This window comes from Pundamilia nyererei, unplaced genomic scaffold (assembly GCF_000239375.1).
Source record: "Pundamilia nyererei isolate P.nyererei 1_Seehausen unplaced genomic scaffold, PunNye1.0 scaffold00252, whole genome shotgun sequence".
Classification (NCBI taxonomy): Eukaryota; Metazoa; Chordata; class Actinopteri; order Cichliformes; family Cichlidae; genus Pundamilia; species Pundamilia nyererei.
In genome coordinates, this window is record NW_005187653.1 from 168,493 (window position 1) to 183,146 (window position 14,654).

Genomic DNA, 14,654 nt, shown 5'->3' on the forward strand with positions numbered 1-14,654 from the left:
GATGCAAGATGCAAGTGGGGTATCGGGGGGGGGATCTCAAAACTGCACTGTAGCTTGATAGTTGGTGTCATAAGCCACCCATGTGTTTAAAGATGGCCGTTCACCTTTTTCTCACTGCAGTAGTCACACCCTTTTTGCACGTGCTGAGTCAAACGTCAGTCATATATATTCCACGTCTGTTATATTCTTGTCGATATTCTTTACATTTATAATTGAGTGATTTGTTTATATTAGTGCTATTCATTAACTTTGTAAACTCTGTAACATTTTGTATTGTTTAAATAGCCAGCTTAAGATGGCGCCAAGTATGGCAGCCTCGTCGCGACAGGCAACTGCTGGTTTTTGTGTTTATTTGACTTTTCCTTTATTTTTTCCCAAGTAGAGTGTGTTAGGATGCCTGGGTCGTTGGCCCAGAGTTTTGAGTTTATTATATTGTTTATCATTTCTAGTCTTTGGTTTCTTTGTTAGAGTTCTGTCTTATGGTTTACGTCTCTGTTCCCTCTGCAGTGCCTGCCTGTGAGTCTGTCTTTAAGTTCAGTCTGTGTTATGTTTCCTGTTTTACTTTGGAGGTGCATGTCTGATGTTAATGTATCTGGTTTTGCTTCCTTTGTCTTGTTAGGCCTGATTTGCCCCAGCTGTGTCTCCCTCCTGTTGCCCCTGATTGCTCCCTCTGTGTATTTAAGGCCTGTGTTTCAGTTTGTCTGTGTTGTGATCTACGCTTGTCTTGTTGTGTGTGCCGTCTGCTTAAGTTTACCTCGGAGTCTCAGTTTTGTTCCTTTTTGGAGTTCAGCGTTAAAGCTGTATTTAAGTTCACCTTTTGTCTCCGAGTGTCTGCACTTTGGCTCTTTTTCCTGCCTGCACACAGCCGTCACGTAACAGATTGTACATATAATTATTCTTATAATTCTCAGAGATTCATATATTTTGCTTGTTCTTATGTTTCTCGTATTTTGCACACCTCTGTTGCTTGTGGAGCTTGCAGGCAAGAATTTCACTCGCATGTGCTGTACCAGTGTACCTGTGATGTGACAATAAAAAAGTGATTTGATTTGAAATAGTTTCATCTTTTACTGTTACTGTCTTGGAGCAACTGTAACCATTAGAAGGAGCTGAACATGATTTATTGGTATGCAGGACTTAATTAAGCTATCTGCCGATAACACGCCGATGGCTCATCACAATGTAATGAACTGAATCCCAGAGGTGAAAAGAATTAGGACAGGACCCCCAAAGAAAAGCAAAGCAATCTTGTGGTGGGAGAAAGTTCTGTCCTATCGAGTATGAAACACATGAGCATCAGCAGCATTGCAAAGGCACACAGTAAGGCATAACATGAGTGAAAATGCATCCTGGTGAGTAAGAAAGCTGAGGGAAGTGTCCAAACTGCCACCGTCAGGGCAGCGCTGTGTGGGAGGCACAGGTAGGACCCAAATGCAGACTCAAGCTGGCCTGAAAGAGGCTGCTTTTATTGTAGGAAACTCAAACACAACAGACAACAAAATAAACTGGAAACTAGGAGCAGGAAGTAGCAAGAAAAACAAGCAATGTGGGACAATGCACGATACACAGTCCTCTGTCGGGATGGGAAACAGGAGGGAAACACAGCTGGAACAGATCTGTGATAATGAGACTGGGAGGAAGTAAAAAATACACTAAACACAGGACAAGCGACTTTCAAAATAAAACAGGAAACAGATTTGTACACAATGAAAAGGCTGGTAATGGACAGATGCAAGGTTATTGATGGTTACACTCTCGTGTGTATGATGTGATCAGTTTGTTTTATCAAGTTATCTACACAAGGCATTTTGTAGAGGGTAGCAGTTTTCAAATAACTGCTACCTGCACATTTTGTCTGTTTTTCAAAACAGAATCATGACTTTACTCTTGAAATTTCAACTCTAAGAAAAAGTGAATATTATATGTGGCCCTAATATGACTTTGTATTATAAATAATTTTAGAAAAAACACACAAAAGGACTATATACTAACTAGCTACAGATACAGTTATAGAACACCAGTAGCACTTTCCAAAAAGCTCGGTAATAAAGTGGTAATAGTCGTGTGATCATCTCTAAGTTATTACCACTTAAGTACCTTTGGTAGTTTCTGTGTAACGAGCAGGAAACAGAGCTGCAACTGCAAACTAGGTTAGTCTAGTTGTCTTGAAATAAACTGACCGTTATGTTAGGAGCTGGGATGTTGGGTGTTCTGTTCGGGTGGGCGTGGCCGTGATCCTCAGAGTTCCCCCAACACACCTGCGGTGTATCAGACGCCATCAGCCCGGCTACTTAAGGAGCGGCGTGGCAGATTTCTGCTGTCAGATTATTGATTTAACCTCAAGTAGTAATGAGTCGGGCGTCTTTCGTGTACGACTACGATAATCGAAGTTCGCTTTGCACAGAAAAGGAAAAAACTAATTAATGATTATATCTTTTTCTGACAAAGTTGTATTTTAACTCAGTTGTATAAAGCATTTGTATTCTATTTTATCCTATTGTATATTTTATTCTATTTCTTCTACTGTATTTAGTATTTTATTTTATTCTATTCTGTACAGTTGTGTACTGTATTTATTCTTATTGTATTCTAATTTTTGCGTCATAACTTTTGCACTGTCCACTTCCTGCTGTGACAAAACAAATTTCCCACGTGTGGAACTAATAAAGGTTATCTTATCTTATCTTTGTACACAAATTATAATGGTGCATTTTTTAATAGGACAGCTTTGTTGCTCAATGAACTGCCAATCACATGCTTGCTTTAACATGGTTTTTATTTATTTTTTCCAAAACTTTAAATCATTCAGTATGCAAGTGTTCAGCTCAGTGCTACTTGCTGCAGGAGAGGCTGGATCTTTGGATGGTTAGGGGTCAATCATTAAGGCGGAGCAGGGGGGTGGTGTTGTGCCCCCACCACCCTGAACTGGACAAGCGAGAGAACATGGGTGGCATCTTATTTTTATGTACTGGACTTTGGAAACATGTGTTCCACTTTCTTTGCTACCTGAAATATTTTTATCATATTATGTATCCAGATATAACTTATGCTGCTATAGAGGGTCCTTGTCAGGGTTTCCTGTGTTTTGCATTTGGGAAAGCAATCCATCAAAGCACAAAGCTGAACTTGTGCTACACCCATAGCCAATGCACAAGAAGCCTCAGTGCCAGTCTCCTCATAGCAACAGCAGCTAAGCTACACACAGTTGGTGAACAGCTGTGCCTGTTAGCCAAAGAGTTCACAGGCATCACATGTGAGGAGAAGGCTGCCAAACAGCTTGGTGCCGCTTACCAACGACACAGGTTGGTGATGAACAGGATCCATGACAGATGATAAAAGCGCACACTGAGACTACAGATGTTGCAGATATGGCCAATTTGCTTGTTTATATTGGATATGAACATCAAAGTGCAGCTCGAGAGGACTTTGTTCTGTAAGTCACTTCAGACAAGAACTACAGCTGAACACGTTTCCCAGCTCCTGAATGCATCCGTTCAAGAGAATTGGCTGGATTGGAAAAGGTGCAGTGGAGTCTACATGGATGGTGCTAAACACCATGACAGGTCGCCACAGCGGAGTAAGCTGAATTGACACCTGGAGAACTTAAGGCTGTACTAGACTCAGCTGTGGAAACTGTCAGCTTCACAAAGAGCAGGCCGATGCACTGTTTCACATGCTCTGATGGGCATGTCCAGCTTCTGCTCCATGCAGAAGAGGGAAGGCCTGTTCTAGGCTTTTTTGAATTGCACAGAGATGTTCTTACAGCACACAAGCTTCCCTTATCAGATGTCTTTGAAGACACCGTGTGGCTCAGTCAGCTTACATACTGGTCGGACGTTTCTCTCGTTTAAACGAGCGGTCATAAGGGTGGTAAGATGAAGCTGGGGAGGAGCTCTAACCGTCCATGCTGCTCCCTGTGAAGGTGTGCTTGCCAAGACGGCCCTGTGGCCAAACACTCACCTGTTATCAGTAACTAAATGTGTGCACTTGTAACTAATTGGGTTAGAATTGACTGGCCTGGACAGGTAGGCCTCAAAGACTGGAGCAAAAACCTGTTTGAGTGATGTTATAAAAATATGCAGGTTTTTACGTCTTACAAAAGGTTTAAACGTCCACAATTTAGACTTTTTAATTGCAGGACTGAAGTGATGTAGCAGGAGCAAAAGCCAAATCAAATTACTGTAATTATTAGGTTACTTTATCACTGCATGTTCCTCTTGTGTTGGCCTCTTACATTGACTCCATTCAGTCACGAGTTTACTTTCCTCGATGCTTCGTTCACTTTATGCTGTTTAACAGGATTTATCATTCGACTCTTTGTGGTTCCACCATCATCTCTTTATAATTCAAAGAAATACTTCATAACTCTGTTCATCACAATATAACTACATGTTAAAGTCAGATTGTCTGAGGTTAGTGCAGCCTCAGTGTCTCCTGCTCTTCCCACGCAGCACCAACACTGAGGCCTGTTACAATCATTTCATACGTTTTCTGATTTATGTTTGTTACATTTATTCTATTCAGCAGAATTAACTATTTGCAAAATCACATATATTCTGATTCTCAGTTATGAATTACAACATACTTAATCCATTCATCCATTTGCTTTTTTTGCTTTTTCTTTTTCTTTTTTTTAGGGTCACAGGGGGGCGGAGCCTATCCCAGCTGTCTTAGCTGTCTCCGGAGTACCCGGAGGGAACCCACACAAACATGGGGAGAACATGCCAAATCCACACAAGGATGGTGGACTTGAACTCAGGACGTTCTAGCTGTGAGGCGACAGTGCTGACCGCTGTGCAGCAAAAATGCTACTGTTATTTCTCTTATTTAAATCATGCATAACGGGCCAGACATGCATTTCTTATGGATGTTAAGTACTTTTACCTTTCTCGGGTGTAATGAGAGCCAATCCCACCTCTTTCAACAGGCTGCCAATAGTTTGCCTTTTTCCCTTATTTATTTTACAGGGACTTTTACTAAAGGTATTGTTTGTTTCTGTGTTTTCTCTTTGTTTACTCCTTGTCTGTAGTAGTGTTTGGATTTGTATGTGTATTTGCTGCAACTTATGACTGCACCACTGTACGTCTCGGCCAGCACACTCTTGAAAAAGAGATTAATCTCAAGAGTTTTTCCTTAATAAAGGTTAAATTTAGAGAAAACGTTATGACAGATTGAGCTGTTTCATCTTTAAACCACAACGTATTTGATTATATGTCATTATAGCGCAGTATTATCAGTGTGTCAGTGTAGTTGGATAGAGCTTTTTTTAAAATAACAACAGAAATAGTAATCTTTATGATTATTTACAGTTACATATATAATTTGGCGTCTGTATGAAAATCAAACCCGTCTTGCTCAGCGCCTCTCAGGTGACTGAAATATTAACTTTAATATATTATGTTGTGTCTTTTGACATTTTTCTTCATAGAGTTTGTGTCCAATAAGACAACTGTGTGCAAATATTTCTCATAACTGCATCAAGCGCCTGTAGATTCTTACAGGGTATTTTTCTGGAGCACTCAGTGCTTTCTGAAACATGCCTAAAAGCTTTCTGCCTAACATCCACAGCAGAGCGTGGTGAACAGAGCATGAGCACATTTAAACACAGTCACTCAGTTAATTAGGTTAGCTCACTGAGTAGCACTGCTCACAGTATGGAAATTACAGAGGATGATATATGTGCACACTTACTCTACATGTACAGTATGCGTGTGGACAGGATGCTTGGATGAGGCATGCATGTGTGTATTACTGTTGTGAGGATGTGTAGATACATAAAACTGCCCCTCAGCAGCTGACAGTTGCTGGGAGTCCCTCCTCTACTGCTTTCCCCTGTAAACAGGCCTTTCATTCAATTACAGCGTGTCACCAGCAGATGGCGCTTTCTTCACAAAAATCTTCCTCGGTATTATCAGACGACTGCTGATTTAGCACTATAGGAGTGAAACAGAATTTACTTGAATGTCACATTATTTTGACAGCTTTTGTTCTTAAACCTCTGTTAAAACATAAAAACATAAAAAAGATGAAGGTTTACAGTTTGATCATTTAGACATTTTGTACCACAAACCACCAAAACTGTTTCCAGCAAACAGTTCTTCATTCATTTCAATCTAATGTAATAAACACATTGAATGTTACTTGTTCTTTGTGAATTATGAGCACGTCCTTCATTTTTTCTGTTAGTTACAATATTTGTATGTATCTGTGGAGCTTCTTTAACCTCTGCTATTGTGCAGAGGTTAAAGTTTGAAGCCAGGAATCTCCCAGCAGTGTGATCTGGACCAGCAGCTTTCCATGTGTTAACTCTGCAAGGAGTTTTCCTCACATCAGCGGAGGTCAGACACAGAACCCGGACGTGTGAGGGGGTTGGACTTCCTCATCACCACGTCATTCTGAGCTTCAAACCGTGCATAGAAGTTGTTCAGTGCGTCTGGTAGGGAGGCGTCACCGCGGCAGGCAGCTGTTGATGGCCTGGATGCCCTGCCACATGCACCACATGTCGCCGCTGCTCTGATGGATCGAGACCGTTTGTATATAAACCAATAAAGTTAGTCCCCCTCAGCACACACACACACACACACAACAGAAATTGGTTTGTTGCCTCAGGACAATAAAGTGTTTTAAGTGTAACAAAATGTCAGTAAATTTATGAGAAAACAACTAATTGGTTCAAAATTTTTATTTTAACAAACAAGCTGATTTTCATATAAGTGTTTAGTAACAATGAAATAATAGACTGGTTTTTATAGCACTTCCTACATTCACACTCCAGTGAAGCAAACTGGGTTCAGGAATACTTTGGCACACAGACCACCAAACACTAACTTTCCCATTAGCAGATGATTTGTTTATGAATGACTTGGCTGTGGCTCAGGTCTGTGCCTGGGCTAATACACCTGTGTGACACCACGCACAGTCTGTTTGACCTGCTCCCCTCAGGCAGGAGGCTCCGGTCCATTCGCACCAGAACCTCTCGCCATAAGAACAGTTTCTTCCCCTCTGCTGTTGGACACATGAACAATAACCATATGACTGTCCCCACCACTAACACATGACCCTACGCTGTGTCACTGCATCATTCCATGCTTGGCACTGATCACCACCTGCACTCATGCACATATCTTTCCACGTAGCACTTTTAATTCTTATCCCTACTTTTATTTTTTCATGTCTATTTAAGTGTTATTTATGACACCATGTTTGCACTGAAGCACCGCAGCAATTTCCTAATGTTGTAAACCTGCTCAACATTTGGCAATAAACCCCATTCTGATTCTGATTCTGATTCTGATGCATACATCTGTATCTGCAGTTGTACAAGTTTCTGTGTGTCTGTGTCTGACGGCTCTGCGTGGAACGACATCCTGGCTCCTTACATCACAGTGTCCTCTACAGACACACACGATCTCCTAACTGTTCTTTAGACATCATTCTGGGATCTTCTCTTACTCGCTGTCACTCTAATCCATTTGACATTCCTCACCAAGGGAGTGACCCGAACTATATCAAACTCTTTCCTCCCTTAAACTGTTCTTGTGCCCATTTTCTGTTTCCACATGAAGTCAACAAACAGCATTCTTGCTTATGTATTCTTGTTGTCCAGGTGTGAGAGTACACTGAGAGTACGCTGTGGGTACAGCATCCTGTGGGTACAGCATCCTGTGGGTACAGCATCCTGTGGGTACAGCATCCTGTGGGTACAGCATTGGTGAGGATCCAGTGTGGGGGAAGCATGTCTTGAGGCTTCTCGGATGAGAGGTGAAACATCTTCAAGCAACTTAAAGAAGTCCAGACGCTTTTCTTTCCAAGCTCCTTAGACTACGATGACCTGGATGACTGAGAACCTTCACAGACATATTAGTTCACTAAGCCACTAAGTTAAGCTTAGCGAACAGAAAGTTCGGATTGGTCCCAGTAGAACCTAGAAAAAACCACAGCCACAAACCACTTCAAAATTATTCTTCTGTAGGGGAAACCAATCTAAAGTCAGCTTGGCCATCGTAGCTGTGAGAGAAAGATGGCAGATATGTCTGAACATACATGTTTGAAAAAGGATAACTAAGGATAAAAATGTATGCATCAGTTGATCTGAATACCTTTTAGTTTTATATAGATGATCACTTCTATGGGCATTTTAACCCAGGAAGCACTCTCAGTCAGTCTTTCTTTCAGCTCTGAAATGTCAGTTACAAATGACAAACACATCTGTTTGAAAAACAAAAAAACACTAATCTTCCCCGATTAGTCCTGATGTCACCAGCCTGCTCACTGAGACAGGCTCCACACATGAGAAACTGCTTTACCTTTAAATCAAAGTATTATTATAATAATGTAAATGAGTAAAACTAATGTATAACCTGTCAGAAATGTATCCTGGTTTTCTACATTTAAACTAAACTCAGATATGAAAGATTTGAATAAATGTGCAAGCTTCTGTTTCCACCACCAGTCACTGTGCTTGGAGACTAAGTTCTGACTCCAGCTCTATACCTCCCTGATACAGAGGTCTGTATTTTTCTTCTTCCTGTTCTCCCAGAAACAAAACATGAAAGCCTCCCTTTAACTACACAGGAGAAAGAAAGCAGGGAGGAAGTAGGAAGAGGAATATGTAGAGAAGAGAGGATGGATGCTCCTGATTACCTCTCCATCTGTCCCACACTTTCCCTCTGTGCAGCACAGCTTTTACTGCAGTGTGGGGAAGTCTGCCTGCAGGGGAGTAAAACATGGGAGCGGCCCTCCACTTCTCCTTTAACACCTGTAAGTTGTCTCTGTGCCCCCACCAGTCTCCACTGTTAGAGGCTACAAACAGTGGTGAAACATCCAAAATGTTGTTTCCTTGCTGTTTCCAAAGTCGGTACATGGATATCTGTCATTTCTCCAGTTTACCAAAAGAATCCAGCTCTCAACCCCCCAGTCACAAGTTCACTGAACTCGAGAAGATGCACCTCTCATTTGTACACGTGTAGACCGTTGTTATGGTGACACTTATACAGATGTTGAAATGCATTACAGTTGTAACGCACTCACTCTTTGTTTTGCCACCATGGTCTTTATGTCTCTGTGTGTGATTATGGATTAAACACACCTTGTATTTTAGAGGTGGTCCGTCTCCTGCTCCCAGCTCTCGCAGATGATTACCTCACCTGTGAATACCTGTGTGATCAGCAGCTTCCTACTTAAGCTGGAGGACGACATCTAATACCGCATTGGGTGTTCAGCACATGCACAGTGGCAGTAATGTCTGTTCTGTGCAGGAAACTGGACCCTGTGAGTAAGACACAACGGCTCCACGTTAAGTGCTCAGCTAGTGCTAAAAGTGCCTGTCTGTTTACAGGTTTCTGTACATGAACCACAGAAGAAACACTGTAGACAAACTGCTTTGCAGTTTATACGAGGATGTTGAAGCTAGTTGAAGACTAACATCTAACCTTAGTAGAGCTTGACTGTTAGAAAAGCACTTTCTGCTAAACGATCGTCGTTCTCACTCGGATTCATTCATTTGTCTTGAAAAGGTGTTTTATTTTTTTCCTGCTTTACTCGCCTTTGACTTCAACACTGTGAATGACCTTCACAAAGCCTGACTAACTATTGCTCACTTAAATGGCGCAGTCTGGCACCTTTGGATCCTCTTGGAGCGATTCACGACTGTGTTTTCTATGGAAACTTGTTTATTAAATCCGCGGACATCCCGACCATCAGTCCGCCTGCTCTCTCTGAAAATAACCTTGAAACAAATGTGCCATCAAGATCACAGCGAGGTGTATGAATGTGAATGCGAGACATGTGACGGAGGCAGGTGAGCCTCGCAGGTGATGCTAATCCTCCACGAAGAGTGAATGCAAACGTCCCCTCGCTCTTACATAAAATCTCAGCGCACTCCACAGGACTTCATTGTGACCTCCTCCCGACTCAACTCTCAGGACGAGGAATGTCGCCGCATTGACGCTGCGTCACGTCCAGTTTGACCAACTGTCCGGCGTGGGTTGCGTAACGGCGTGGAAAACGCCAAGCGGAAGTTCTTAAGCCAGATATGGATTGGTGGGTGGCGCCACTACGCCAGAGCCGTTGGATGGGAGGGCTCCGCACTAAACACGTGACTAATTTGATGCTGCATTCAGGTGGTTGTCATAAAACAATACAAATGTAGCTTCATTCTCTCAAACTAAATGCAGCAGGCGGAAGCTAAAGAGAAGAAGCATCGTCTGTGTGTAACGACAGCACACAGGTAGTCCGGTAGTATACAGACTCTATGGACTGCAGTAGTGAACGTGGGGAATATGACGTCTGACTCACATGAGGCCGGATTATAAACTACTGCCGTGACGGAGCATCGTGCCGTGGTCGCTTTTGTTTGGTTTCTTATTTCAACTTATCGCCGTTTCTTTGGGTGCTCAACTTAACTTAACTTGTATCCGACGTCAGTGAAGGCAACACAGCTTCCAAAGGCCACCGTGAGACGGCGTCACCCCGAGCGAGAGAGGCCGGTGTTTGTTTGTGGTGCCCGGACAAAATGCTGAATCCGCAGAGGTCTCTGTCGGAGCTCCCGAAGACGTCGACGGCCAGTCAGGTGGAGCGCGTTGTGCTGGTAAGCTGCTCAGCCGTCGCGTATATATCACAGCGCTGTGACTGAAAGGCTGCTGGTGCTTCGCACTGACTCGTCTGTTATTGCACAGAGCTGCCCACGGTAGCTGTTAGCCCCGCGCGCTGTCATGTTACTGTGACATTGTGGTTGACGGTCAGTGGGCCCATGGCAACGGCTCACCGACCGTCACCGTGAGAGCGACAGCTGAGCCCGAGCCTTCTGTTTGCTGCTGACTACCGATGACAAACGGGACCTAAACGTTTTCCCTGCAGGGCGGGGGTCGTACTGTTAAACACGGCATCAACACGCGTGTAAATGTCACAGAGTGTATCTCTACGACAGCAGGACGGAATGATCTAATATAGCTGTGAACAGATTCAGCCATGTACTGGTAAAACCGTCTGCTTGCCAGTAACAACCAATCACAAGTAAGCTCCCACTGTCACAGCTGGCTGACGGTCCACAGCTGGCTGACGGTCCACAGCTGGCTGACGGTCCACAGCTGGCTGACGGTCCACAGCTACAGCTGGCTGACGGTCCACAGCTGGCCTGTCCTTCAGTAATGAGACGCGCACAGGAACAAAGTCTGAGCTGGACACGCGGGGCAGTAACATCACAGCTAATAATGTCAACACTTTTGTGAAAGAACATTAGCAGTGTGGTTTTAATGCTTTCATACAAACCAGTATGGTGTAAGGTCTAAGTGTAGAGCCTCTGCACTGAGCCCCACTGTGGACACGCGGCACATTACCACTGCTGCTTAGTTCCGCGTCACAGCCTGTTGGAGTCATTAGTGTCCATCAGAGCGTTTTAAGTGGCTGAACCTGGACCATGAAACGGTGGTCTGTGTGGGGACGTTAAAGAAACAACAGCTTGTCCCCTTGTAGACCGGTGCTCCCCCCAGTGGGCCACACCCCACAGTTTGTTCTAGGGTTCCCTGTGTTCATGTGGATGTTACACCGACATTAATGACACTGCTCGCCAGTTAGCTTTTTAAAACGGGCGTAAATATTCCATTCAAACCCTTCAAGTGCTCAATTTCAGTCTCACATTAGTTGAATTATTTGAAAGAGGCGAGACTACAAAAGGTCAGATAACAGACCTGACCTGACGGCTGCCTGTGTTGCAGCAGAAATCTTCCATAGAGTCAGTCTAATCAGATGAAGTCAAAATACACCTTGTTGCAGATTATTAGGTAATCATGTAAATTACTGACATATGAGTAATTTGAAGTCTCGTATAGTTATTGATATGTATTATTGATCAATAATGGGTGGTGGCTGTAGCTCAGGAGGTAGAGCAGGTCACCTACTGATCAGAAGGTTGGAGGTTCGATCCCAGGCTCCTCCACTCTGCATGCCAAATATCCTTGGGCAAGATACTAACCCCAATTTGCTCTCCGATGTATGAATGTGTGTGAGTACAGAGGTAGTGCTTGTGAGAATGGGAGTGACTGGGTGAATGAGGCATGTTGTATAGAGCGCTTTGAGTACTCCGGGAGAGTAGAAAAGTGCTGTATAAGAATCAGCCCATTTACCATCAATAATAGTAATTGTGTACGCGTGCAGGGCGAGCTGTTATCTTTGTCTCTCACTAACAGGAAACTGGTTCACTGTGTTTGGCAGGAGGAGGAGTTCAACTGGCTGCTTAAAGAAGAAGTGCACGCTGTCTTAAAGCAGCTCCAAGATGTTCTCAAGGTAAACGATGAGCTTTCATGTGTTAGAAATAGTTGCATAATTACGTGGCTGAAATGATACATGAGCTTTACCCATGGAGCTCTTTGCTGGTCACACTAAGTCTTTGCCAGGCTGACAGCATCTGGCAGGTCACTATGACAGAGCGCTGCTGTTTTAACTGAAAGGCTGGGCAAACACAAGTGTCCTCAGCACCATAAATACACAGTCCTCTAACAGGACTCCACAGCAGAGCAGGAAGAAGCTCTCAGGTCGTTTCAGCACATGAAGAAGTCTCTGCTGTGTTCTTGTCACCAGGAGGCATCCAGACGTTTCTCCATGCCGACACCAGGCTTTGAAAATCAGCTGAAGCAGGAGAACTTCATCCTTGGCAGCTCAACGTAAATGCAGCTCACACTGCCGTACTGTTACTGTGGTAATCATTTGTGACATCACGTTACATGTAGCGCTGTCGGCATTATACGTGATAGGGTCACCTTTCACATCCACTTCCTTCTGTATTTGTTGTCCTGTGATGATTCCAAAGGTAAAAATGTGACTTTTTCCAGCAGCATGGATCAGGTGAAGGGCGTGCTGACTCTGCAGGGGGAGGTGCTGACTCAGGCTGTGAGTGTATGACGTTCTCACCAAGGCTTTTAACGACACTGCTTTAGGCTGAGCATCTTTAATGTTTGACTCTGTCTCAACAGGATATCAACCTGAAGGTTGCAAAGAGCAGCCAAGTGTTGCACTTCCAGTTTAGAGAAGACAAACAGTGGAAACTGCAACAGGTATAGAAAACAGAGCTGCACTTAATACAACACGTAGCTGCTTCTCTGACTTTACAGCTACAGAAGTTTGAGGATGAAACCTTAGAAAACAACGAGAAAGAAGGCAGCTCCTCAGCTCCCCGGTATAACGCTCACCACGAAGCAGCTAACGTGCAGGCTGCAGAGGCCGTGCACGACGTGGTTCACACGGAGCAAAGCAGCAATCTCTTACTGTTTGTCAGAGTGCAGCCAGGCTGAGGCAGAGCGATGTTAGGTCAGATATTAACTACCAATGAAACCAGTCTCACGGCGTTAACGGTCACTGTAACGTTTGTGTGGGCCCTCTGCTAGCACGCGTGTAGTGTGACATCACAGAAGTATTACCTGATGCATCCATGTAACTATAAGACTGTCAGCATGTGTCTGTTCAGAGTTTAATGACAAACGTGAGCAGGACTGTGGTCAGAGGGGCGGGGCCTCTGACCAGGGAGGCCTGACCACATCACAACCAGCGAGCTTCTAACATGACTTTGAATTGAATCAACACTTTGCATTAATTATACCAAACACAGTTTGACAGTCAGAGCATTATGAAAATATCACTGAGCCCAAAGCAGCCGAGCTCTGTTAATGCTGTGGGCAGGTGTGGGTGGAGGCAGACGCCTCGGAAACGTGACACTGGTCACATGTTGTTCTCATGTTAGGGACATGTTATGCCACGAGCTGAAAACAAAGCAGCAGATTCTTTCACATGTCTGATGTTTGGTAACATCCAGGAGGGGACAGTGGATCCAGTTCTCCTCTCTACATGTTGGTCCCACAGCCAAAGCGTCCGTGATCGGCTGCAAACACTACGTTTGTCTTAATGTCTGAGCTCTGCAGTGATGGAAGGACCACAAGCAGCACATTGTTTGTAGTTAGGAATAATATCTTTGTCATTATGAGGCCGTGTTTATTTATTGAAGTTCTCTGTACACAGTTCACCAGTTATTCAGGTCCTGCTTTCATTTGCATGATTATGTTGTCAAACAGAAGATTGCTCCTCTCTGTAGTAGCTCATGGAAGAACCAAGCTGTTAAACATGTTCACAGTTAAAGCTTTACTTATTATCCGTATGAGTAGCTGCACCTGATGACTTACAGGCGACGGTCTGTAAGTCATCAGCTAGTCTATGGCGTTATTTATATGCCACTATTCTGAGCGCACGTAAAAAAGGTTTGCAGGTGCAAGTGTTGCATTTTGAGGAGAAATTTATTTTGAGTGAAGAAAATTCATTCCTGCGTGCAGAAAATATATTTCAGTGTTTGCTGTTATCCACACACACACACAACAGCAGCCCCTCTCGCTCGCTCAGTTTTTGCACTTGCGCTTGCTCGCAATGTGTTGCTCGCGCTCTCAACATTTCAAACTCCGCCCCTCTGCGTTCCTCCGCCACTGCCTCGTTTGAGTTTTGGACGAAATGCATTCTGGGATATTGCATTTCGTCATTTCGAGCTGATTGGAGACCAAAACAGCCAATCAGATACTTTTGCATCCAAGTCTGTGATTGGCTGGTTTTGTGGCACAAATATAACGGTGTACAGAAAGAGTTGAACGCACACGGGCAAAAATGTTGAGAGCGTGAGC

General features: G+C 43.8%; 1 protein-coding gene across 3 annotated transcripts in view; it reads left to right on the forward strand.

Annotated features, from left to right (window-relative positions):
• The first annotated feature begins 10,014 nt into the window (after positions 1-10,014).
• The window catches only part of rogdi (rogdi atypical leucine zipper), a 10,018-nt gene continuing 5,378 nt past the window's right edge, over positions 10,015-14,654 (forward strand). Inside the window, exons 1-5 of one of the 3 annotated variants that reach the window (XM_005749632.2) lie at positions 10,015-10,588; positions 12,211-12,282; positions 12,577-12,659; positions 12,828-12,885; positions 12,969-13,049. In XM_005749632.2, the coding sequence (XP_005749689.1) occupies positions 10,514-10,588; positions 12,211-12,282; positions 12,577-12,659; positions 12,828-12,885; positions 12,969-13,049 (369 nt within the window). In that variant the 5' untranslated portion in view covers positions 10,015-10,513. Of the gene's footprint in view, positions 10,589-10,750; positions 11,014-12,210; positions 12,283-12,576; positions 12,660-12,827; positions 12,886-12,968; positions 13,050-14,654 lie in introns of those variants that run through there. The other 2 variants (XM_005749633.2, XM_005749634.2) reach the window with 2 other exon arrangements.